Source organism: Bubalus bubalis, chromosome 16 (genome assembly GCF_019923935.1).
Source record: "Bubalus bubalis isolate 160015118507 breed Murrah chromosome 16, NDDB_SH_1, whole genome shotgun sequence".
Taxonomy (NCBI): domain Eukaryota; kingdom Metazoa; phylum Chordata; class Mammalia; order Artiodactyla; family Bovidae; genus Bubalus; species Bubalus bubalis.
This window is the reverse complement of record NC_059172.1, coordinates 8,547,078-8,570,038: the sequence shown is the minus strand read 5'-3', so window position 1 is coordinate 8,570,038 and position 22,961 is coordinate 8,547,078. Positions and strand designations below refer to the sequence as shown.

General features: G+C 54.5%; 1 protein-coding gene and 1 long non-coding RNA gene across 2 annotated transcripts in view; one reads left to right on the top strand and one right to left on the bottom strand.

The window, feature by feature from the left end:
- Positions 1–6,429: 6,429 nt before the first annotated feature.
- Positions 6,430–22,961, top strand: part of CREB3L1 (cAMP responsive element binding protein 3 like 1) — a 37,287-nt gene continuing 20,755 nt past the window's right edge. The window contains exon 1 of the mRNA XM_006042369.4: positions 6,430–7,015. Coding sequence (XP_006042431.1) covers positions 6,914–7,015 — 102 coding nt within the window. The 5' untranslated portion in view covers positions 6,430–6,913. The remainder of the gene's footprint in view (positions 7,016–22,961) is intronic.
- LOC123329698 lies at positions 8,659–22,446 on the bottom strand. Its single transcript, XR_006545225.1, has 3 exons — positions 22,227–22,446; positions 19,285–19,396; positions 8,659–8,790 (listed from the first exon to the last, which is right to left on the bottom strand). It is a non-coding gene; the product is annotated as an uncharacterized LOC123329698 (long non-coding RNA).

Genomic DNA, 22,961 nt, shown 5'->3' with positions numbered 1-22,961 from the left:
AAGATATGGAGAAAGGGGGATTCAAAAGCTAAGAGGAAGCCAGGGATGCAGTGAGCTTGTGAAGTACATCCCCATGAGAGCCTGCTGCAAGAGGCTGGCCCCAGCAAATTCCTCTCTGAGTTTCCTGACACCCCAAATGGAAAAGGACATACAGTGAGTTACAAAGTCCAGAGTGTTCATTCGGTTAAAAATAGACCCACCTTTCAGAAGCAGCCAGTTTTTCTGGGCCCCAGACTCAAAGAAAAATATTCTCACCTGTATCCCCGAAAATGGCAAGTTGCAGAGGGGAGAGTTTGTGCGCAATGAGGGTGACGCTATTTCCTAGACCTTTGTGTGCTTGAAATGAAATAAAACGCCTGACGGTGACCCTCGGAGTGGCCAGCACTTGGCAGGTGCTTCAAACGTGCACACTTTCTTTCCTCCTACTCGGTTCTCCATCTTCTCCCAGGTAAGAGTATCTGTGAGATCTCTCATGCACACAAGCAGTCAGCTATTTAATCATTTGTGCCATGTTGAGTCTCTTTAGTCGTGTCTGACTCTTTGCGACCTGTAGCCTTCCAGGCTCCTCTGTCCATGGGATTCTCCAGGCAAGAATACTGGAGTGGGTTGTCATTTCCTTCTCCAGGGGGATCTTCCTGACCCAGGGATCCAACCCACATATCTTATGTCTCCTGCACTGGCACGCAGGTTCTTTACCTCTCGTGCCCCTGGGAAGCCCCATTTAATCATTCAGCCAGTATTTATTGAACACCTACTATGCTCCAGGCTCTGGAATAGGCAAAGATCGGAATCGCCTTAAACCTATTATCTTCCCAACTGTCCCCAGATCCTGGATCTCAGAACCTCTCTCCCTGCCCTGCCACCCACCCTGAAGGGTGTCAGGGCTCTGCCTCCTCTCCAGTGTGCCTGTAAACCCCAGGGAACCCCTCTCCTGTGGCTTCTCCCTCATTCCCCACATAGCTTCAGGCTGCTCCCTCCGACCACCACATTCATGGAGCTCAGCCACGTGCAAAAGCACAATTAATATTCCACTCAGTCTCCCCACACCGCCCGCCCGCCCCCCCCCCCCCCCCCCCCCCCCGCCCCAGCCCAGCTGCCTATTGGAAGATGAAAACCAGATTTGCAGCCGCATGCGCTGGCATGGACACGCACAGAGGGGTGGGCCTGCTCCTCCGTGTGAACGGGCGCTCTCTCCTCCGGAGGACCGTACATGCGCAGGGATGGCAGGAGCACCACGTGCAGGCCCACACCTCCAGACTCGGGATCACCCGCCCAGCGGCTGTCACACCACCGTGGGCGGCACACTCAGCCTCTCGCCAAATCGATGTCCGGAAAACACACGGGCTCCTCACTCACAAGGCCCATATTTCCTTTCTGGGCAGAAGGAGACAGAATCATAGCGGTTCAGAGCCGGTAGGATGGAATTTGAGAGACTATTCGGTCCAAAACCCTCCTCTGACTGGGAAGAATCTGAGGCCCTGGCTTAACCTGGACGGCGATCAGTCCCTGCTGAACTGAACCGTGCCTGGTGGCATTTTCGCAAAGCCTTTGGTTTAAACTCCCAGCGCTGCCTCTCCGATTCCCCGTGACGAGCCATTCAGCCTCAGCAGGCTTGGAGCCTGGGGACACCAAGGCTCTACACGGGGCGGAGTAGGGGTACTTGGCAAGGGCAGTATGTCATTGGCCAAGTCAAGCCTCTGGCTTTCCAGGCTTCTGCCCTTTCTCTGAGATCCACCGTCCCAGCTCTGTCAGCCCCCGGTGAAGCAAGAGTGGCAGCGGAGCATCCCCGACGACACGATGGCTCCCTGAGGCCAAAGACTAGCCTTGTCGACTTTTCTCCCTTGACTTTACACTTGGGAGAGCGAGCAGGATGCAGGACGATATGCCTGAGTGTACGTCCTGGGGGCTGGAGCCAGCAGCCTGGGTGACAGAGGCATCTGGAAGCCCAGTGGGTGCAGGTGATTCGAGGTAGAAGAAAGAAGGGGGAGATCAGAGCAGGACCCTGAGCAGAGCAGGAAGTGGGTGGAGCCGTTCCCCAGGCCGCGGGGCGGACGCTGGGCCAAGAAGGGGCGGGCCTGCCTGTCGTCGTGGGATGGGACGGCGGAGAGAAATTCAGGGAAAGACAAGCTAAAATAATTACCAGGAAAAGGAGCTGGAAAGGAGACAAGTGTTTTCTTAGTCCTTAAGGAACTTCAGTCTTCAGAGAATTTGGAGAGGGGGAAAAAATTCTATCTTTAAGGCCCTTCTCCAAGGTAGGGTGGCCGGTGACTCACTGGCCGCTGAGGAAGGCCCTCCCCTCCGCGCCTGCCTCTCCCTAGTGAGCAAACCCAGTTCATCTGGGGTGAGTGGAAAGGGCCCCGGGTGAGGAGCCCGGAGGCCCGGATTTCAGTCCTATCTCTGTCTCACTGAAGCTGGCTGACCTAAGGAAAGCCTCCGAGGCCTCGAGGGCTTGGTTTCCTGCAAAATAAAGGACTGGTTAAGTCCGGTGAACTCTCTGAGCCTCCTTTTCTCGTCTGCAGACCCGGGATGATAATAATATCCTGTTTCATCGAATCTAAGATGTTATAATCGTACGATTTGCCATTTGTTTGGCACCGTACATTAAGAAGGAAAAGAAAAACACTGTCCATTCAAGCATAACATGCTCCCGATTGTAAGACACTTGCTGATTTCAGAGATGTTTAAATGTGTTTCTCAGAATCAGTGAATATGATATTTATCTCCCCAGCGTGTTCCAAGAATTAAACGAGATAATACAAGTCAAAGTATTTAGTGCCTGGCACAAAGCAAATTCTCAACACCAGTTAGGTATTTTACGGTTCCCGGTGGAGCCAGGAAGAAACCGCAGGCCAAGATAATGGAGAGCTGGGGGTCTGAGGCGCACCCCCACCCTCCTGGCAGGGTGCCACCCCAGGGACTCCACTTCCACCCCAGCGGGAGGTACAGGGAGGGCAGTCATGTGGCCCCTATGAGGGAGCCACAAGAGAACAAAGGGCCCCCGTCTGTGCCCCGGAAGTCTGCCTAATCTCCAGGATGAATATGCTTTCATTTCTCAGAAGTTCCTGGTACAGTGTGCCAAAGCGTTTTTCCCTTTACAATCCAGGCAAACAAGGCAGGTTTACTTTGGGCAACCTTCTCACCACCACCCAGGGCCTGCCTGCCAAATGTAAACACCCAGCCTTGCACCCTCCTCGAGGCTCCAGGACCAAAGCCTGGAAAATCAGAGCACTGGGCCTCCTAAGAAGGTCGGCCCTTCACCCCATCTCCCCCTACTCTCTACCATTCCTGGCCTGCTAAGGACACATCTGGAAAGTGCTTGGAGAAGACAGGACCCTAGGCATCAAGAATACCTCTCCCATTTGACAGATGTGAAAACTGAGACCCAGAGAAGGGCAGTGACTCTCTAAGGGTGTCAAAGTGTGGCAGTCCTCAGCCAGGCCCCCTATCCTCACACACTCGCATGCACACACATACACACGCACACACACACACGCATGCACATGGACACACACCTTTCCTGCTCACAGCTCAACCTGGCAGATAGCTCTCTCTCCACTTGACCTACAGTGTCTGGGACAGGCAGGAAGCTTATCTCTGAACTCTCTCCTGTGCGTCACTGCCTGGGTTGGGGCATCTTTATGCATTACGCTTCACAGCTGGAGCTGCTGCAGACAACACCAACCGGATGTTGCTGAGCCCACAACCGGAGGGGTTATGGTCTGTGAGCTTTTCCTGACCTGGAGCATTTGGCGATGTTTGAAACACCAATCTGGGCCTCCTTTCTCCACCCCTTCAGATGTACAGAAGGGGCCTGAGATGTCTGGGTTGTGGGATCAGGCCTGGCCTCAGGACGGGCCTGGAGGAAGCAGACCCTATAGAAGGCTTCAGGTGGGCCCTTGAATCTCAACAGGCATAGTTTTTTTTACCACTTGAACAGTGTCAGTGTATATGTGCATATAGCCTCGGGATTTCACATTCATCTTCTCTCTCCCATGTCACTGCCTGCCCCTCCCAGTCCTTCTCTTGCTTTCTCTTCTACTTGCTGTTCCCTCTATCTGGAATGCTTTTCCCTCCATTTTACCCCAGAAATAACTTCAGTTCTCAGTTCATACATCACTTCTTTAAAGAAGCCTTCCTTACACTCCATCATACCACACTATTTCCTTCATAGTCCTATCACTATCTGAAATTAACTATTTATTTATTTGTGTGCCCATGCCTTCCTCATTCACTCTAGAATATAAGTTCTGAATCACCACTGTACCTCAGGGCCGGGTCTAGGGACTGTTCATAGGTGCTCAATAACACCTGTAGGACGTATGAAGAAACCCCCTGCCATCCTCACCTTGGCTGGGGACGTGCTAGGCTCTGCACCACCCATTCCTCTTCCTGCTCTTCTCTCCTCCCCCCAGAAATTCTCCTGGGAGCTCCCCGCTTCTCAGACTCCACAGGAGGTGCCAGAACCAGAGTGTCTCCCCAGGATTATTTTCAATGGTTTCCTGGGGTGTTCACCTGGGTAAGAATCAGGAAAGAGAGGACATTCTAATCTTATTTATCTAAAACTATATAATCTTCCCCAATCACTTAAGTGGTGCCTGTGTCTCTAATTACAGAGCAGGCTGGGAGGAACACAGGCACAATTTCCAGCCAACCTCAGGCAGAGGGGCACTTTTGTTCCTCCTGGGAGCCTGCAGAGACTCCAGCTCAGGAGCCAGGACTCCAGACACCTGTAGTCACAAAATCGCCCACCATGGACTGGCTTGTCCACCTAGCCAGAGATCACAACTGTTGCCCCCCTCCCCACGAAGGGTCAGTCAAATTCTCAGTGTCTGACTGCTCCCCAGTTGGCCAGATGTGACACACCTAGGGAAAACACCCACAGTCTCAGCACCCTCCTTCTACTTGCCACTGTTTAGAGAGTGAACTGATTTCTTTCTGGCCCAGCCTAACTTTCAGAGGGCTTCCCTGGTGGCTCAGTGGTCAAGAATCTGCCTGCAATGCAGGAGATGTGGGTTCAACCTCTGGGTCAGGAAGATCCCCAGGAAGAGGGCATGGCAACCAACTCCAGTGCTCTTGCCTGGAGAATCCCGTGGACAGAGAAGCCTACAGTCCACAGGGTCACAAAGAATCAAACACGACAGAAGCGACTTAGCACATAGCACAGGTTCTCAGAGTTGCATTGCTGGTGAACTGGTCCCCAGAGCATGGGCTGTATTCCCAGCTTCTTAGGAACAAACTCTCCAGGAGGTCCAGGAGCTAATAGTCATATGACAATCTGGAGGGTCAGAACTTCATTCTCCAGAACTATGTCAACTGGATCAGGAGATGGGCAGAAAGCCACATGCCTCCCAGCCTACCCCAGGCAAGCAAACAGCTGCTATCTCAGCCTAGGTGTGCCCTTTCCCCACCTTGGCACTGAGAGAGCAATCTGGGTGACATCCCTGGCTTAACTGCAATGACATCTCCGCTTCTTAAAGGCCTTTTGGTTCCTGAGCTAATTAAAAGCTCCAAACAAGGAGGACACACTTAATCCTATTAATGACTTCTGGGCAGGAACCATGAGCCCAGCCCTCTGAGGGAGTGACTTTCTGGCCATATCCATTTGCTCAGGTGCCTGGTGATTGTTTATCAGCCCTTTCAAGAGATTAAGCTGTACTCTGGAGCGAGTCACTTAGAAAATGGATCCAGGGGGCCTGGGAGTGTCCCGTGACCACGGAGCATGCAGCCAGCCCACATCTTGGCTCACACTGACTACATGGCCACTATTCTCCAACTTCTAGCTCTTCAGAACCATTAGGGGTACTTGATGAGAAGAGGGGTCCTTACCTCATCTCTCCTGCCCATCCCCCTGCCCCCCCCCCCCCAATAACTTTCACGCTCAGGAAAGCCGGATACAGTCTTTGCCCTAGGGATTTCAGAGTCCAGAGGGGTCAGAGACACGGGAGCAGACAATGACTATCAAGGAGGTAAGCACACCATATCCTGTGAATGTATAGCAATGGTAATTGCTTCAGTCTGGGGTCAGGGAAGGCTTCTTGGAGGAGGAGACCTGAAAATCCCCCCAATGAGAGGAGATTTGTGGAGGGGCCTGTGAGATGGAATTCCCTGACTTTGGGCTTGGTTCAGACTCCTGCATAAGCCTAGAGGAATAGAAACAACTCAGCTCCCTCGTGAACTTAATGGAGTGTGGTTGGCAAAGCCTTAAGAAGCTGAGGTTCAAAGAACACGGTTACAGGAGCTAGGAAATATTTGCTTCAAAGCCCCTACCTTGAGCAACAGAGATTTGCAAGGCTAGCTCGCAGCTGTCTCTTTAAAGGAGTAGGGAAATAATTGCCTAGACCACACCCCCTCCTCATTAATATGAAATTATCGTGAATATTGATGTGGGAGGCGTGGCGCCTCGGCCAGCTGGGCTAACCAGCCCGGGGTTCCCGGCTTCGCAGAGAGGAAAAGTGACAGAAGCCGTGCAGAGGGAGACGCAGAGAGAGCGGAGCGCCCGGCAGCCACCCAGTCTCAGGGGGGGCGCTCAGCTCCCCCGCCCCCGGCTCCCACCCTGTCCGGGGGGCTCCTCAAGCCCTCAGCCCCACTCCCGGGCTCCCCATGGAAGCCAGCTGTGCCCCGGGAGGAGCCGGCGGAGGAGGAGTCGGCTAGATGCCCACGGTGCGCCCGGGGCCCCTGAGCGCAGCCCGCTCTGCGCCGCTGCCCTAAAGGCCTCCGCGCCCCCCGCGCCCCCGACCCGGGGCCGCGCCGCCTCTGCCCGCCCCTCCCCCGGGGCTTCGCCCGGGACCTGCCCGCCCCCCCACCCCCACCCCGCCCGCTTGCCAGCGCTCGGGCCGGAGCTCTGGGCCGGGCGCGCCGCCGCCCTGGAGTGAGGGGAAGCCCAGCCGTAGGGGGGTCTCCGGAGCCGGCCGCGATGGACGCCGTCTTGGAGCCCTTCCCGGCCGACAGGCTGTTTCCCGGATCCAGCTTCCTGGACTTGGGGGATCTGAACGAGTCGGATTTCCTCAACAATGCGGTAAGATGAAGGGTCTGGGCTTCGCCTTCCACCACTCCTTACGCCTCTTCGCGGTGCACCTGGGGCCTCCAGAAGAACGGGACTATATACATCACAGGGCAGAAGTGGGGGGAGGGAGGCTCGGCGCTGGGTCCCCTTGAGAGACACGTACTTCGGGCTCTGAGATTCGGTGACCCGATCCCTCGACACTTCCCTGGAACCCTAACCTGGACCGGAGCCTCCGAGCTTGCGCCAGTCCGCGCTCCTCCTGGGGGCTCCGGTCCGTGTGGATACACTGGCCTCGGCCTTCCAGGGGAAGGGAACTCGTCGAGGAGTCGGGGCCATCCGATCCCCGAATATGAGCTCAAGAGACACGGATTCTGCCCCTGCCCCAGTTCTCCTAGTCGTCCTCCAGCCCCGAGCCCGGGGTTCCGGGGCCAGATTGGACACAAAGTGGCGGCGCCCTTTCCTGCGCCCCCTTTAGGACCTCGGTGGCTCTGCCTCTGGCTCTCCGCTGGGGGGCGCACAGGGGAGTGTTCGAAGGGCCAGAGACCAGACGCCCATTGGGGGTGGGGGGAGGCCAGAGCCAGACCCCGATTTTGAGCCAGACTCGGAAATTCAGGGGTGCTGCCGTGCCTGCCCCCCAGGAAATCAGGCCAGAGATTTCCCCCAGGGAAGGACCTGACCCTCAACTGGTCGGGGGCAGCACAGGGTGATCGCTCAGGAGGAGGGAGGTTTTTCTCTGGGTCTGTTTCTCAGCCCCTCGAGTCTCTCTCCTTGCGGCTTGTAACTATCCGTGTCTCCGGGTTTGTGCTTCTCTTCTGTTCCCCGCGCCCACCCCCGGTAAACAAACGTGGCTTCTTTCTTCTTCCCTCCCTCCTTCTCTCGGGCTCAGCCTTAAGGCGCTGGGATTGGGGATGGGGTGGTAGATGGGCTGTGGAAGGGGAGAAAGCATTGGGGTTCAGAAGGGCCTGCAGAGTTGAAACGTGGACAGCTTGGGGGTTCTGAGGGGATCCCCACCCCAGGCAGTGAACTGCCTCTCTCTCTCATACACACAGTAATCATCTCAAGGGTCTCTATTTGCTGACCTCTAACTCCTGGGAGTACCATGAATTTGGCAGACAAGAGTCAAGTGCACACAGATTTAAGGGATTGGGCATCTTGGACTTCCACCTAAACTGTCCCATGCTGCTGATAGGTAAACAAGCCCAAAGACAGGAACGCGAGTCAGGGAGGCACGGAGTGAGAGGTCCCCTGGTCCTCCATTAGGCAGCAGATCCAGGTCACCCTGCTGTCTGAGGAAGGTCCCGGGTTCCAGCCAGAGAAAGCACACTTCTGCAGACAAGGAGGAGGGGAGAGAGCTTGACCTGGTAGCAGGGAGACCAGAGTTCTAGTCCCGCCTCTGCTTCTGCTTCTCCCTGGGAGCCTGGGTTGTGGTTTCCCGCCTGCGCCTGTTTCCTCGTTTACAATACAGGGAGAGGTTGGATCAGTCTTTCCAAGGATGCTGTGGCCCAGGGATCTGGGGTTCCACGCACCCCTCCTGAAGCTGGTGACAGACACTGGTCGGAGGGAGGGGGGCTTGCTGGAGCGCATGCCTTTGTTGGTGGAGCCCCCTGTGAGGTTTCCTGAGCCTGCAGCAGCTCCGATTTAGGCTTTCTTCTGAATGAACTCTGCCGCCTACAGCCTCCTGCTGCGGCTGCATTGAGCCTTGTGTCCCCCAGCTGCTCATCTGGGCCTTGGTCCAGCGCAGGAAAGGATGCGTGATTGTGATCAGACAGTGATATCCAGTACTGGACCTGGGGAGGAAAAACTCTGCTGAGGGAGCTCCTTATCTCAGGCCCAAGCAAGGCCAGGTGAGGCAGGGGGAGAGGAAAGAATTTCTAAGAGGAAAGAAAGCTCCTGGGATGGGAATCAGGAAACTAGGTTCTAGCTGTGCTTCTGCTGCCAGCCAGATGGGCAGTTTAGACAAGTGACTTTTCCTCCTGTGGGCCTTGGATTCTTTATCTGAAACATGGAGCTATAGAGGGCTTTCCCATAGTGTTATTATAGAGATTTAGTGAGAAAATTGAAGATTAATGTAGGATGATGCCTGCCAGGTAAGTTTCCATAGGTAGCATGCTCTGGAGATTAATGGAGATGGATGTAAGGACTACTCAGGTAGGAGTTGCTGTGTGCCCCTGAGCAAGTTACCTTCCTTTTCTGGTGCCTCCCTTTAGATGTCTAAGATCCCTCCCAGTTGGGAACCCATTCCAACCTCATCCCCAACTCCCTTTTCTTTCTGCATAAGGATAGGAAAGTGTTTCCAGGGTTAAAGATGGGAATGAGTGAGGTCTGTGTGCTTCTCAGTCTGGAAGATGGAGGATAGGTTATTCACTATCCTTAAAATCCAGATAAAGGCCATGAAGTCACAGTAGAAACCATATATGCTCTATTACTCTATTAAAAAGGCAAAAAATCAAAAAGGATGTTCACCCTGAGCACATGTGTGTAAGAAATATGCATGCTCTTAGAGACAGGAGAATGAGTTGCATACTTTGCATAAGTCTTGTGTGCTTGGAGGTGGCCAGGGGTGCTGTATTTTTCCTTCTATGAGGACATCTTTATCCTGTGGCAATCTAGTCTATGTGATTCTCAGAGACATCCCTGGGAAGGAGCTCCCTTTCCTGCCCAGTGAGGGGGCTTGTCCTCCCATCCCCTCCCCACTCTCCCACAGTTCCTAATGTCCACCACTCCCCCCAACTACAGCCCTCTTCCCTGGGACCCCTCAACCCCTGGGCAGGTAGGAGAGAGGGCCTGGTGTTCAGAAAACTGGGATAAAGGACCAGAGGGAGAACAGGTCACGTCCCCAGAGAGAGATACCAGCTCCGTCCTCTGGCTCAGGGGAAAGGATGACTCTGTTTCTCTAGAGGGAAATGACTCTGGATCCCAGAGAAGCCCCACAGCTGGGAGGGTGTGGGGAGGAGGGGAAGGCGGAAGAAGAGTTCTGTTGTCTCCGAGGGGCGCAGCAGGAAGCTGCAAGGATGTTTGCCCAGCACACTCATTCACCTCCCTGCAGCTGGGGAGGCCAGGTGTGGGAATGACTGGGACCAGGGACCAGGCCTGGAGAAGAGGGGTGTGAGAGCTAAGGCTGGTCATTGTCCCCAGGCCCCCTAGCCTGGCTTCTCCAGTGCTAAGCAGGGCCGCTACCATCACCACCCCAGCCTTTGGGGGATTTAGGGAGATTAGAGAAGTATGTGCATTTGGGTGTTTCTTTGTCTGTGTGTGGGCCTTTAACAGCCCTTAAAAGAGGAGGGCTGTGTGTGTGTGTTTCTCTTTAAATTTTCACCAACAGGAAAGAGGATCCAAGGAGGAAAGAACTCTAGTCTCCAAATAGAATCTACTAGAAAAAAACTAATAGAGAAAAACTAATGGAGGAGCCCAAATCTCAGAGCCCCCATTCAGAAAGGAAGATCACTCCAGACACCTCCTCTTCTTCCAAAATGCTGAGTTTATTGTGGGCAGCTTTGTATTTTGTTTTTGCTCCCCCTCCGCCCAGCTAGGATGTGAGCCCCTTGAGGGCAGGTGTTTATCTGTCTTGTTCATTGCTGTATCCCCCCAGTGCCTAGGGCAGTGCTTGGCACAAAGGAGGTTTCAACCAACCACTGCTGATGAATGAAAGGGAACCCAGGCCAGGCCGCACGTTCTTTAGGGAAGAGGAAAAAGGACGCTCATCTCCTCCCAGCCATCAGCGTCCTGTGGCCCACGCTGTCTCTGAAATTCAGGAAGATTTCCAATAAATTATCATTGCCTTGAATCATCCCTACCCTCGGTGCAGACTGCCATAGCACCTGGTCTAGGATGGTCTCCAGCTGACTGATCCACAGCATATTTGAACTTGTGGCTTAGGCCTCACCCTTGAGCACGGGTTAGCTCCAAGGCTTCCATCTTCCCCCATTTCCCATTGTTCAGGTTGCTCTGGGACACCTGGATCCACACTCACCCAGTTTAAAACTAAATCTTTTCTAGTCCTGCCCCAGGGCCTGTGTACGTGCTATTCCTGACCTCTGGAATGCATTCCCTTCCCTCCAGCTCGCTCCATCTCATCTTCCTCAGTTCAGACGTCACCTTGTTAGAGAAGCCTTTCCAACCGCCTTAAGTGACTCCCTCCATCATTTTGTTTCAGTCCTTTGTGGCTGTTTTTGGCCATATTGCATGGCCTGCAGGATCTCACTTCTCTGACCAGGGATTGAACCCATGGCCCCTGCAGCGGAAGCGTGGAGTCAGCCACTGGACCACCAGGGAAGTCCTTGTTTCAGCCCTTTGATTTCTTCATAGCCCATATCCCAGCTTACAGTTATCTTATCAGCTTATTGTCCATTTCCTCTGTGAGTAAGCAAGTTCCCTGAGAACAGAGACCATGTTTGTGTTCATCGCCATAAACCTAGCACAGTACCATGGCACAAAATAGGCACTTAATACAGTAAAACTCTGCCGTGAGACAATAAGCCGAGTGCAGGAATTTTCAATCATGTAAAATGTGGAGTTATGTTATTGTGGGATCAATGAAAAGTAGTACTTTTCAGATGGTCTGTACTATCACAAAAAAACACAAAAGTAAAGATGCGAAACCTCAGTACATGTAGCAGACCAAACTAAGGACGTTCTAAAGGAGCACAAGGCAGCCACTTCTTTACCTGCTCACAAAGATAAGAGTTTTGCCCACCTTTATTTGAGGTGGGCCCCAGGTATAGGCCAGAAGCCAAGTCTGGGTCCTGTTGCAGTGTACTTTGCTCCATTTCAAGGGTTTACTGTATTTGTAGAGAAAATGACTGCAGATCAAGGCAGTCCTTGTAAGGGAAGGGGAGACAGTTTTCGTAAAGACAGGCCTGAGTGTTCAGGACGTGTACTGATAATTCCAGAGGGGGCCCCGGATTCTCAGGTCCTGGCCTGGCCAGCCCTGAGGGTAACGGGGATACTGGATCCCACGAAAATGCTGTCTATGCCCCGTTCTGCTGTGAGGGCCCTCCGGCTTCCCTGGCCTGGCCGGGAATTTGCTTGGTTATTCTTCAATACACACATCCCATCCTTTAACAACTGGGAACTAAAGGAGCGCCAGTGCTGGTCACCGTGCAGAGTGACCTCCAGCCACTCACGACCGAGTAAGAGAGACAGACAGGGATGTCGACAGAGTGGCACGGATGCCACGAGGGAGCAGGGCACCAAGGGAGCCAAGGAGGCACCCCCAGCTGGGCTGCTGGTCTTGGAAGACTCAAAGGAGATGGCCTCCACTCCCTTCCTCTCCAATATCCCCATCCCTGTTGGCAAAGGAGTTATCAGGAGGCATTTCAGCAGGGAGGACTGGGGCTGTGTCCATTTTACTGAGCCTGGTATACGGGCATTATTGTCCCTTGTGAAGATGAGAAAACCAACACTTACAGAGGAGAGGAGAACTAAATGCTGTTCTCAGGGCAGGGTCCCATGGGGTCAAGGGGGAGAAAGCCCTGTCTTCTCTACCATTCTTGTTCTGATTTGAACTTTGCCTTCTAGGGCAAGGAACGTTTGAGATCGCAGATAGCAGAGAGGCCTCGCCTTCACCCTCACCTACTCCCATCTTTAGGGCACCGTGGATGCCTAGAGCCTTAAGGGCAGAGCCAACACGTTGCCTGGCCTGTGAGAGGAGAGACCCCACATCCCTTCCCCTACATTCTCTTCATCCTCACTCCCTGGCCCACCTGGGATCTTGGAGCTTTGCTCTCTGCAGCCCCCAGGAGGGTCTGGCTGGCCACTATACCAGGACAGGGAAGGATGAAGGGCACCCCACTTTGTGTATTCCCCTCCCCCATATGGTGTTTCTCCTGCAAGTCCTGGTCCCAAGTCCTCTCAGAGCATCCCTCTGTGGGACATGGCTTGCCCTTGAACCTCCCTCAAGAAACCAGCTCCAGAAGCCAGAGAACAGGCTGTTCTTCTGGCTGGCTTGGCACTCCAGGGGGCAGGATGGAGGAGGAAGGTCTGGGTGGAGTTAAGTCAAGACCACGAGCATTGCTCTGGCTAGAACACGATGTAATCCACTTCAGCAGGCAGAGTAGGTAGTAGAACCCTGGAGCAGGACTGGGGAGAAGGTAGGCCTGAGGATGTCTGGTTCAGGGGAAGCTGGGAGGCGGGGGGGGGCAAGAGACAGCCCAGATCTCTGACTGTGAGAAAAAACAGATCAAAGGGGATATCCCTGGAATGTCAAAGATCCCGAAACTTACAACCTGGACACAGCATGTCATCCGAGAGGCCAGCTCCATGGCTGGAGCAATACTGGGCTTCCCTGCTGCCGGGTTCAGTGTGCCTCGTGCCCCAGCTCTTGCAGGACACAGCCCTCGCTGCAGCTGCCCTGACCCTTTGGTTCTGGGCCCAGGAGCCACTTCACCCATCACAGAGCGGCTGACACATCTGGGCTGGGCTGTGTGGTCCGACCAAACAGCTGGACAGCAGCAGCAGCAGCTGTCCCCCGCTTCCCCCTTCCAAAAGAATAACAGAAGTGAAAGCAACAGTGGAGAAAGGCAGGCTCTTCAGGCCCGCATGGAGAGCCAGGAGCCAGTTTGCTCTGCTTTTCCCTTTAATGCTCATTTCTTTATTTTTGGCTGTGCTAGGCTTTCACTGAGGCATGCAGGCTTACACTAGTCGGGGCGAGCGGGGACTCCTCTACTGTTGCAGAGCACCGGCTCTAGGAGGGCAGGTTCAGTAGTTGGGACGCAGGGGCTTAGTTGCCCCACAGCGTGTGGGATGCTCCTTCCAAGCCCGGGCCAGGGATTGAACGTTTGCCCTCCACATTGACAGGTGGATTCTTACCCACCGGACCACCAAGGAAGCCCCTGGCAGGCAGTTTTAAAGCAGCAATTGAGGGGACTTGCCAGGGAGGCAGGCAGGGCTGAGCCTTCCCCGTGTGTTCCCCTCTGCGGAATGTCCTCCCCGCTCCTCACCTCATCGCCCCAGCTCACTGTGTGACCTTGGGCAAGTCACTTCCCCTTTCCGGGCCTCAGTTTCCTCGTTGCTGAACTAGACTGAGAGTTCTTGAGGGGAGGGCAATTATTTTTGTCTACTCCCTAGTCATGGCCATAGTGATTGAGTGCTCAGGAGATGTTTATTTATTGAATAGATGGAAGGAAGAAGTGAGAAGGGGTGACAGATGAACAAGGGGGTGGGTGGGTAATGGAAGAAAGGGTACTTCCACACATCCAGCTTTGATGGTACTTCAGGTGGCTTTTGTTTATTTATCAAGTAGTGAATCTTCACCTAAATCCCACATATGCCTTTTACTCTATCATGGGCCTTTTCTTTCTGTTTTTTTCCAAGTTTTATTGACGTATACTTGATTTGCAATGTTGTGTTAGTTTCGAGTTTATATCCAAGTGAATCACTTATACATACATATATATATCCATTCTTTTTCAGATTCTTTTCCCATATGGGTTATTACAGAATATTGAGTAGAGTTCCCTATGCTACACAGTAGGTCCTTGTTAGATCTACTTGATATACAGTAGTGTGTGTATGAATCCCAATCTCCTAATTATGGTGGCCTTTTCTGTATGAAATATGTCATGCACATAAGAGAATATATACATATATATGCATATATATGAATTACAAAGTGTAATAAAATGGACACCTAGGCACTCACTACTAGCTCAAGAAGTTGACCCAGGTCTCAATATCCTGGGATCTCAAAGTTGCATGAGTTGGAAGAGTTGAGCTGCAGACTCTAAATCCACACTCCACTCTGGGCAGATCCTGGATAGGAACTCTCCTGAGACCTGGTGCCTATTCCCAGACCCCACCTGACCAGACAGCAAGTCCCAGGTCAGACGGCAGATACCTCAGAAGCCCTGGGAAGCCAAGCCAGGTGGCTTGGTGGGGTGGGGTGGGGTGACCACTAGTGGTCGATTTTAGCCCTGCCCAGACCTGGGAGCAAACTGTGGCTTTCACCGCTCGTCATCTGGGTCAGTTTGGACGGCGCCTTAACCTCTCTGAGCTTATTTTCCTCATCCATAAAGGAAAGATGACTGGAGCACTCAGGGTTCTTAAGAACTCAGTCAGATAACTCTTGCAGAGTCTAGCACAGCGCATGGCACATGGCAAGCCCCCTATAAACAAAACAGTAGTTGTTTCTGGTGTTTTTATCCTGATTGTCGTTGTCAGAAAGGCAGGTCCCCAGCACCGGACAGCCCTTGGAGGAATGTCCCAGCTTCATCCCTTTGCCAATCCCTAACCATGGGGGTTTTATTTGCCTGTCTGTTTGACCTCTCTGAAGCTGAAAAGCTGTCTTCTTTGGGTAAAAGCAGAAGACCCCAGGCCCTTTCTTAGGGCTCTGTCTTCCAGGACATCAGGAGAGGGATGGCCAGGGATGGCCAAGGATAGGCAAACCTGGAAACCCGGGTGAAGACCCAGTGCATGGAATGGGGGCCCATATTTTGTGTCTGGCCCTGTACTAGATGGGACTGGGGCGGCAGAAAAATCCACCACTCCTTCTACACCCAGTGTTGTCACGTGCCCTTAAGAGCTCAAGCTCTGCAGCCAGAGCTTGGGTTCAAATCCTGGCTCAACCACTTGCTTACTCTCACTTCTCTATGCCTCAGTCTCCTCAACTGTTAAATGGCAGTACTGATAGTACTTACCTGGTCTTCTGAAATTTGAATCAGGTACTGCATGGAAGGAGCTAGAACAGCTGTTGTTCAGTCTCTAAGTTTATCCAACCCATTGCGACCTGACGAACTGCAGCATACCAGGCTTCCCTGTCCTTCCCTATCTCCCAGAGTTTGCTCAGACTCATGTCCGTTAAGTTGGTGATGCCATCCAACCATCTCATCCTCTGTCACCCCCTTCTCCTTTTGCCTTCCATCTTTCCCAGCATCAGGGTCTTTTCCAATGAGTTGGCTTTTCACATCAAGTGTCCAAAGTACTGGAGCTTCAGTACCTGGCATATAAATATCAACTATCATTATTATTATTATTAGGTATACTACATGCCAGGCCTATGTGAAGCCCTGCAGTGGGTTCAGGATAAAATCCATCCTGTATCTGACCTTCAAGGTGGTTAAAGTTTAGAAGGAGAGATGGGCCCCATTGTGGATAATTAGAGTTCAAGGCATGATATTAACCAGTGACCTAACCGTCTATGAGTGCTACAGTGAAGATGGATAGGATTCTTCCAGCTGGATGATCAAGGAAGGCTTCCTGGGGGAAGCAGCACCAAGTTGGACCTTAAAAGATGATAGGAGTTAGAATGAGGAGATACAGGGTAAAGGCCTTCCAGGTACAGGGAATGATACAAGCAAAAAGCCCTGCAGCCATGGAGCTTCCAGCCTGTTTAAGGAGCCATCCAACTATGCTGGAGGGAAAGGAAAGATGAGGCATTCCAGCTACAGTGGGAAGTTGAGATCAATCTGTAACAGACCTTGAATGCTGTGCTTAGGAACTGGGAGTGTTTTCAGCTGGCAGAAGGGAGCCAACGCAAGTTTTCAAACAGAGTTCTGAGCTGGACAGGGTGGTGGTCCCAGCTGTCCTGAACTGTCTCAGTGCTAGGAGGTCTAGCGTCCATTAGGATAACCCAGCTGTCTGCCTGTCTGCATGAACAGGGCCTCTCCCACCAGACAGACAGCACCGTGGGCCCTCTCTGTGCCCAGAGCAGGCCACGGCAGCAGCAGACCCCAGGGCCCTTCTCTCCTCTGATCTCTACCCCCTGCCCTGATGTGACTCGCACAGGCCAAGAGCGCCAGTTCCCTGCTGACTGCCTCATCCCCAGCACTCAGGGCCAGGCTGACCTGGGGAGGCCCAAGGCAGCTCCACCCTTGCAGAGATACAAGCTGTCCTAGCTCTGATCTGAACCATGTCCTGCCTCCTGGCCCAGCCCCAAGAACCTCAAGGGGGTTCCCTTACCCCCACATTACAATTCAAGACCCTCCACTATCAGACCAAGTGTGTCCTTATTGACCTTGAAGGAACCTAGAAGGATCTGAGCCCTCCCTCTGAGCCCAGCCCAGCTTGGCACCTCCTCTCCTTGGCCCTCCCACCAATCAGCTGGGACAAGATACCCAAAGCCCCTTCCATCACCCTCCCAGAGAGGAGGATCAACCCTGCCCTCTACCACCCCAAAGCCTTCACCCCTCTCTCTCCCAGGGCTGCAAATCAGTTCCACATTTGGGATCTGGCAGGCATTATCTGCTCAGAACTTTCCCCTCCCAGTTAGCTCAGTCTTCCATCTCCCCACCATCGGTCATGGTCAGCCCATGGGGTGTGCGGAAGGGGAAGGGCTTTTTAAAAATTTTATGGCCTTTGGCGACCCCTTCAGAGGCCTGAGAGGGAGCTGGACTGAGGCAAGGTACCAGAGGGACAGTGGATGCGAGGTTCTCCCAGGGAGAGATGAAAGAGGAAGGGCAGGGGTTGGGCAGAGGCAGAGCTTGAGCAAGCAGATGAGGGGCTGAGGGGCTGGGGGTAGTGAGGGAAGGACCGAGGTAGTTCCCAGCTCAGCACATTCCTGAGACATCTGGACGTGCTGGAAGGGCCCCAGCTGGCCTGATGGCTGTGGCTCCAGCTTCTCCACTCTGTGATGTCAGGACCCAGCGTTTCCCCCTCCTCTCAGAGTCCCACTGGCCTAGGGTCCACCTCAGGGCCGGGTGCTGGACCTCTCACCCCCAGGGAGCAAGAAAGAAACCCTTGGGGCAGTGGAATCAGAGGAGGGCCTGGCCTGAGGCAGGAGGCAGACATTAAAGACCCAGGGGTTTGCCCAAGCGACTGACTCAAGGAGATTCCTCCTCTGGGCTGATGATGCCTGCCCCTCCCTTCTCCTTGGAGGGGAGATGGAGACAGGGTGGAGACTCTGGGAACAGCTGCGTACCTGGGGCGATGTGGTCCTGGGCAAGTCCATTCCCTTTCTGACTCTCCGTTTCCCTCTCCGTAATAATAACAACAATAATAACTACACTTGAAGGGAGCCCTGTCTGTATCCTGCACTGCACAAAGCACTTGACAAATGTGACCTCATTTGACCCTCGCAGCAACCTCACTGGTGCTGGGGTAGGTATAAATACTCCTAGTTTATAGCTGAGGCAGAGGCTCAAAGAGGTTAAGTAACTTCCCCAAGGCTACACAGCAGGCAGCAGAGCTGGGATTAGAACAGGGTCTGTCCGCTCATAACCATTAAACTCCATCGCCTCCACAAGGAAAAGGGGACGGACGTGATGATGCCAGAATTCCTTTCAACTCTTAAGATTGTAATGATTTCTTTTGGCTATCGTGGAGCTCTTCGAGAAGGGCAGGGGCAGGCATTAGTCACACACTGGGTGGGGGAAGGAGGGCAGAGGCCGCTGGCTTTGAAGCATCAGATGGGTCAGGCATCTTTGGAGGTTCCTGCTCCAGAGAAGTCCAACCACCTCGGAGTCACAGCCCGATCCCCAGCCGAGCCCAGGGGTCCCACACCTTCCCTGAAGGAAGGGAGTAAATAAGGAGAGAGAGAATGCAACTTCTTCCAAAAATAAAACCTGAGGACAACTCAGACAGGCCAGGACCGCTGAGGAAGCCAGAGGCCAAACGCTGAGTGCACAGAGGAGAGGGAAGAGGCCAAGGGAATTCCAGCCAGAGCCCGGTGGCAGGCTCCGGCCCAAAAGGGCCTTCCAGCTGGCCAGGGGCCGGGAGAGCAGCCCAGCCGGCTGGCCACTGGGCTCCATTTATACTCTTGGGCCTGGCCTAAGTCTGGGGACAGTGCCTCCAGCGCTGAGTTGGGGGCTGTGTTCCCCGGGGACCTGGTCTGGCTGGGGCTTAAGAGAGCAAAGCCTTGGGAAGGAACAACCTGGAGAATGGGTACAATGGGCCCCACTAGGGAGGAGCTGAGGGAAGGTGTCCAGACACATGGAAACTCTGCCTGGAGCAGGAGCAAGCTGGCATCAGAGCGGAATTCAGGGCAGTTCATTCCTGGAGGCTCAGCTGCAGAAAAAAAGGCCTCCATCCCTTTGCTCCCTGGCTCTTTCCTTCATTCACCCACTCGCTCAGTCAGTCACTCGGCAAACAGCTGAGCACCTGTGATGTGCTGGGACCGGTGCTAGACTTTGGAGACACAGATGAGGATTGGACACGGCAAGACCCAGAGGTGACACGGCTGGATCATTTCAAGCGATACTAAGGAACTTCTCAACTAACCTAAGAGCCAAAGGGAGTCATTAGTGGACAGTGAGCAAGGAAGTCACACCGTCATATTTATGTTAGAAGATCCCTCTTGATGCAAGGTGGAGACTGTTCCAGAGACAGCAGAGTTCAAGCCTTGAACCTACCTTCAGAAATGGGTGGTCACACTGCTAGTCAGGAAGCCTTCTGTGAACAGGAACTGGGCTTAGTTCATCTCTGTGTCCACAGGGCTGGCGCACAGTAGGTCCTCAGTAAACCCTGAACAAATGCATAAATGATGAATAAGTGGCAGGCGGGAACACTCACCACTACACTAACGAATACAAATGATGAATAGGTGGATGGGATTAGACGCCCTGATTCTCCCGCAGTCCCCAGTGCCAGTCCTGGCACTTAGTCTCCAGTGTCCTGAGCTGTCCCGCAGGGATCCTCTGGCCACTGCCTGTGGACCAACATCTCCAGCAGCCAGACCATGGGCTTCTGTGCCCTCAGCGGTGCCAGTCACAGCTAATCCCAGCCCTGGGCGGCGGCACTAACTGCCATCGCTTCCTCCCGCCCAGACAGTACCTGGCACCCGCCCCAGGGTTGGGCCACAGCACATGGGCCGCCTGGTTAGAAGATGCCAGGGGCTGGCTGGGAACCTGCAGGCCAGCTCCTCACTTTCCTGAGGGCCCCGTGGCCTGGCCAGGGATGGGCTCACAAAGTCAGGAGGGGGAGTTGGAGAGCCTAACAGGACAGGGGGAGCTGGAGAGACCGTGGCCCCTTTGCACAGTGGCAGCCCGTGGTGGGTACCAGCTGCCCTTCCCTCTCCCCGCTTCCTTTCTCTAGCACACAGGCACAGAAAAGCTCGTTCCCCATGCGGCGCCCTCTCCCAGTCCCAGGCCTCACTGTCCCAGCCCCAGGCCAGCCCAGGAATCCCAAGGCTCCCTCACTGGGGGGTCACATGACTCAGGCGTGTGGCTTGGCACAGTCAGCATTCGGTTCTGTGGTGGTGTGAGATGTTGTATGTGTTCCTGTAAGAATGTGCATGAGCACGTCAGTGACCGTGACTGGGGTGACCACACGTGTGTGTGTGCGCATGGGAGTCTATGTCTATCTGATCACATATGAGGAGTGTGTCCTTGTTGGTTCTGTCTTAGTGGCTGCCGGTGTCAGCCTGTGTGAGCCCAGAGAGGGTATGTGTATTGATCCAACAGCACCTGTGCCGTGCTGTATAGAGAGCAGTCTGAATGTGTCTACGGGTAGGGATCTCGGGCTGCGTGGTGTCAGGGAGGTGGGGTTTCCCTGTGTAAGAAGGAACCTCACAGCCCACATCTGTGTAGCATGTGCACACGCGTACACGCATGCACGCGCACGCACACACACACACACAGGGAAGCGTTTCTGCTTATTTGGACTTGGGCTCTGTGGTGAAGAGTTCGTTCGGTAGGGGGAAAATATGAAACCTCAGCAGCTGCCTTCCCGGGGCCTGTGGGGAATGGGGGTTGAGAGTGAGGTTGGAGCTTGGAACAATGTGCTTCCCTTCACCCCCCATACCCTGCCAGGAAGGCTCAGGGAGGGGCTGGCTCCAGGGACGAGGAAAACTGGCTCCATCCCTTCATGATCCCCAGAGAGGCCAGGGCAGAGGAAAAGAGCCCACTTTCTGAGGACTAGTCCACTTCACCCTGTGCCTGCCATCCCTGCCTTAATAGGAACACAGGGGAAACAGGCCTGGACAGAAGGCACCACCTGTGCCTGCCCAGATCTCAGAGCACAGCTGGATCTTGAACTGGGGTCTCCTGAGTCTGAGTCCAGGGCAGCCTTCCAGTCTAGCTCTGGGAGGATGCCTGGGTCTCACCTGCAGCCCCCTCCCCTCAAATGACTGGATGAATGTGTGCTAGTCGCTCGGTCACCAGGCTCCTCTGTCCATGGAATTTCCCAGACAAGAATATTGGAGTGGGTTGCCATTTCCTCCTCCAAGGAATCTTCACGAATCAGGGATCGAACCGGAGTCTCTTGCACAGCAAGCAGACTGGTTACTGTCTGAGCCATCAGGGAAGTCAGATGACTGGAGGGTGATGCTAAAAGGCTGGGAGGGCCTGTCTGACAACTGTGTACCCAGGGGCCCACCTCCCTTCCCCAAGCCCCTCCCTGTTCTCTCTTGACCCTACCCCCACCCCACCCCCACACAGGGCACAACAGTGACTCAGACTGGTGGCCCCTCAGCTTGAAATGGGGGCAATTTTCTAGCGACCACGAGGCAAGTAACCGTCCGGGAATGTATGAGGGGGGTAGCCTGCGGGGGAGGGGAAGGGCTCTCCTCCCGTCTCTCAGCAGAGCTCACTCTCTCGGAAGGAATGTCCGGGCTCGGCATTCCCCGCCCCCCCCCCCCCAATCCTTATCCCACAGCTCAGCCTGGACCCACTCCGGTCTCCTCCCTCCTTTCCCCAAACAGACTGCATCAGCCTGGACCGGGGGAGGGGCAGAAGCCCGTGATGCGGGCGCAGCCACGCCGACGTTCTAGGGGGCCTGAGAGAAGGGGGCGCTCTGAGGCTGCGGCAGCTTGAGTGGGGGAGACTCCTTTCCCATACACATCCTCAGCGGACAGCCGCGCCCCCAGAGCTTTCTCCTCGCTCTGCATCGACTCTCTAGAAGGAATTCAAGCTGGGGAACCAAGAGGAACCTCAGACGGCGCTATTACCGCCCCAGGAGTGTCTGGCCTCCCACCTCTCCCAGGGAAAGAGACCCCGCTCCCATCAGTGAGCCCCAAGCTAGGATGACTCCAGGAGGGAAAGAAGGAGCTGGAAGAGCCGCGAAGGAAGTTAAGAGTTGGGATCCAGCCTCCCTTTTTCGAGCTGGAGATGTCCGAGGAGACCCCCTCCGTCTTCACTTCCCCGTGCGGGGCTGAGGCCAGGCCAACTGATAAGGGACTCGGCACCGTAGGACTGCCAGGCCCATGGGCAAGCTCAGATGGGCCGTCTCTGCCTCTGCCCCAGGTGCAGGCAGGGACGCAAAACCATACCCAATCCATACACTCCGCCCTTATCGTGCCCGCGCCATCCGCGGAGGCCGAGGACCCTCCCCCGCAAAGGCCGGGTTCTCCTCCCACCTCCTTGCTGCCGCTCCTGCGGCAGGCCTCGCGCAGCCTCCTCCCATTGGCCCAGACCTCCGCAGATCTGACCAATGAGCAGGCTGGATTCCGGCACGGGGCGGCCCCCCGCGCACCCGCGTTAACTTCCCTTGGGCCAACGCTCGGCAGGCAGGACCTGGTCCTTCTTTAATCTTAAAGGGCCGGCTCCTGAGACCTGGTCTCGGGAGGAGATGCTACCTACAGGGAGGGGTGTGCGGGACCTCGAGCCCCGAGAGCTCGGGACCTGTCCTCCAAGAGAGTGGAACCGGCGCCGGCTGCGCGTGGCCGCCGAGAGGGAGCTTATGTTGGCAAGACTCTTGGAAAAAGTCTTTTAACAAGGAGGGAAACAAATAATATTTCCTTCTCTGGCTTCCCACCCTGGTTGCTTGGAAAGGCACCCCCATAAGAACGCTCACCCCCAGTAGAACTCCGTACCCCTCAGAACAGTAGGTAGGATCCTGCCTCCCACCCCTGTCGTGTCTGAAACCTGAACTTTCTGTGTGTGAACTGGAGGACGAGCTGGTTGTAGTTTTTTGGGGCGTAGGGAGGCGGGACAAGGAGTCTTGCTGGAGCTTAGGAGGAGGCCTGAGATCTCCAGAGGGGGCCGTCTGGGGTTGGGGGTGGGGAAGGTGGTTACAGAGGAAGAGAAGAGGTCAAGAAGAAGTTGCTCCGCTATTCCTGCGCAGCCCCGGAGCTGTTGGTAACCCCTCCCTC